This window comes from Cupressus sempervirens, chromosome 5, assembly GCF_028749045.1.
Source record: "Cupressus sempervirens isolate cs-2001-9-10 chromosome 5, ASM2874904v1, whole genome shotgun sequence".
NCBI classification, from domain to species: Eukaryota; Viridiplantae; Streptophyta; class Pinopsida; order Cupressales; family Cupressaceae; genus Cupressus; species Cupressus sempervirens.
The window spans coordinates 918,767,416-918,769,077 of record NC_143122.1 but is presented as its reverse complement, the minus strand read 5'-3'; the positions used below and the strand labels follow the sequence as shown (position 1 = coordinate 918,769,077).

Below are 1,662 nucleotides of genomic sequence, written 5' to 3'. Positions count from 1 at the left end.
AGACAATGACAAGAACACATGACACAAGCTGAAATAGAAGAAGAAAGAAGAAGGAAAAATGAAGTCTGACGACTAAATTATGCTAGAAGAAGGGCAGGATTGCTAATACAAGAATTCGAATTACAAAATAGGGATAGAATTACTTGTCAATGAACATCCGATGAAGTATCTCATTTTGAAACACAAGGCAGACATGAAGTTGATTTTGAATCAAGTGAGAGGTACAATCAAGCATTACCTATATTTGTGGAAATGAGTCACTAGAATGAAAATTCTAGAACAACAGAGCGTGTTCCTGAAACACCTCATCCTACAAGCCAAAATAGGATAAATTTAGCTGGACAACGCAACAGAGAAAATATACAAAACCCAACTGTATTTCTTAAGGATAATTTCTATAGATCCCAAATGCAGTTTCGACAACAACTGGATAGCTTGAAAATGCCATAGATGTGTTATATTTTTCAGGAATGCTATCTACGAATGAAAGTGGTCCATACATCAGAAGGTCCAATATTCAATAGATGTTGACAAGAAAAGGGAAACAATTGTGTTCTTCAAGGCTGTGATCAATCGGCCGCCTTCCGTAGGCAATTTCTTGTGTAACCACCCCAAAGCTGTACACGTCAGCTTCTGGACTGGTTTTACCTGTTATGTAGCGCTCTGGAGCAACATACCCCCGCGTGCCCACCACCATGGTCATATGGGAAGACTCCTGGTCATGTTCGATCAGTCTCGCCAAAGCAAAATCACCCAACTTGGCATTGAAATCAAAATCCAACATTACGTTGCTTGCCTTCACGTCTCGATGAATGACATGCTGGTCCCACTCTTCGTGGAGATACTTTGGCTCCAATCGAGCGTATCCTCCTCTTCCCCAAAAATGTGTTTATCCAGACTCCCATTTGGCAACTACTTGTAGACCAGAAGTAACTCTCCCTTTTTGTGGCACCATCCTAAAAGCCGCACAAGATTACGGTGTCTCAACCTGCTAATTGTTTGAACTTCGAAAACATACTCCTTTCTTCCTTGTCTCGATCCTTGAGCTATTCTTTTCACAGCCAGCGCGTCCTCGGTGCTCGGCAGGATTCCTTTGAAAACGTTGCCGAAGCCGCCTTGTCCAAGCTTTTCTTTCTCACAGAAATTTCCTGTCACGGCACTGAGCTCGACATAGGAAAAGCTTCGAGGGCCATGAGAACAACATTCGTCCAGCTCTGCATCGCTGTCTTCCCTAGCCTTACCTTCTCTTCCCCTTTTTCTGAAATACTGCCACCAACGAACAACTATGAAGCCACATAGGACCACAACAACAAAGAACACGCATATCAAATAAACTTTCATAGAAAATCTGTTTGCATTTCCATTTCTAAGTAATTCACTAGGAGGTCCGACTTCCCACGAATTTTCAGAAGTAAAATTCCAAACTTTTATTGTGTGCGTCTTTGTGTACTCTCCAGTGGCATCCGAGAAGCCAATCTTGATGTACTCTGGTAGACAGTTGCTCAGATCTATTGTGTGGTTAAATAGACCTTTTCTACACCGTCATAATCCACCCAGGCCTCCCATGTCGCGTTTGTGAGATTTTGGTGTGTAGAGCGATTGAATAGACTGGATGTATTGAGGGGAAAATGAACTTCGAGAAAATGCTATTGACGTCGATCC

General features: G+C 42.2%; 1 protein-coding gene across 1 annotated transcript in view; it reads right to left on the bottom strand.

Annotated features, from left to right (window-relative positions):
- Positions 1-517: 517 nt before the first annotated feature.
- LOC149558931 (L-type lectin-domain containing receptor kinase IX.1-like) overlaps positions 518-1,662 on the bottom strand; it is a 1,649-nt gene continuing 504 nt past the window's right edge. The window contains exons 1-3 of the mRNA XM_089831132.1: positions 1,554-1,662; positions 989-1,487; positions 518-872 (exon numbers count right to left, since the gene is read on the bottom strand). The exon at positions 1,554-1,662 is cut by the window's right edge and continues 504 nt beyond it. Of these exons, the coding sequence (XP_089687258.1) occupies positions 518-872; positions 989-1,487; positions 1,554-1,662 (963 nt within the window). The remainder of the gene's footprint in view (positions 873-988; positions 1,488-1,553) is intronic.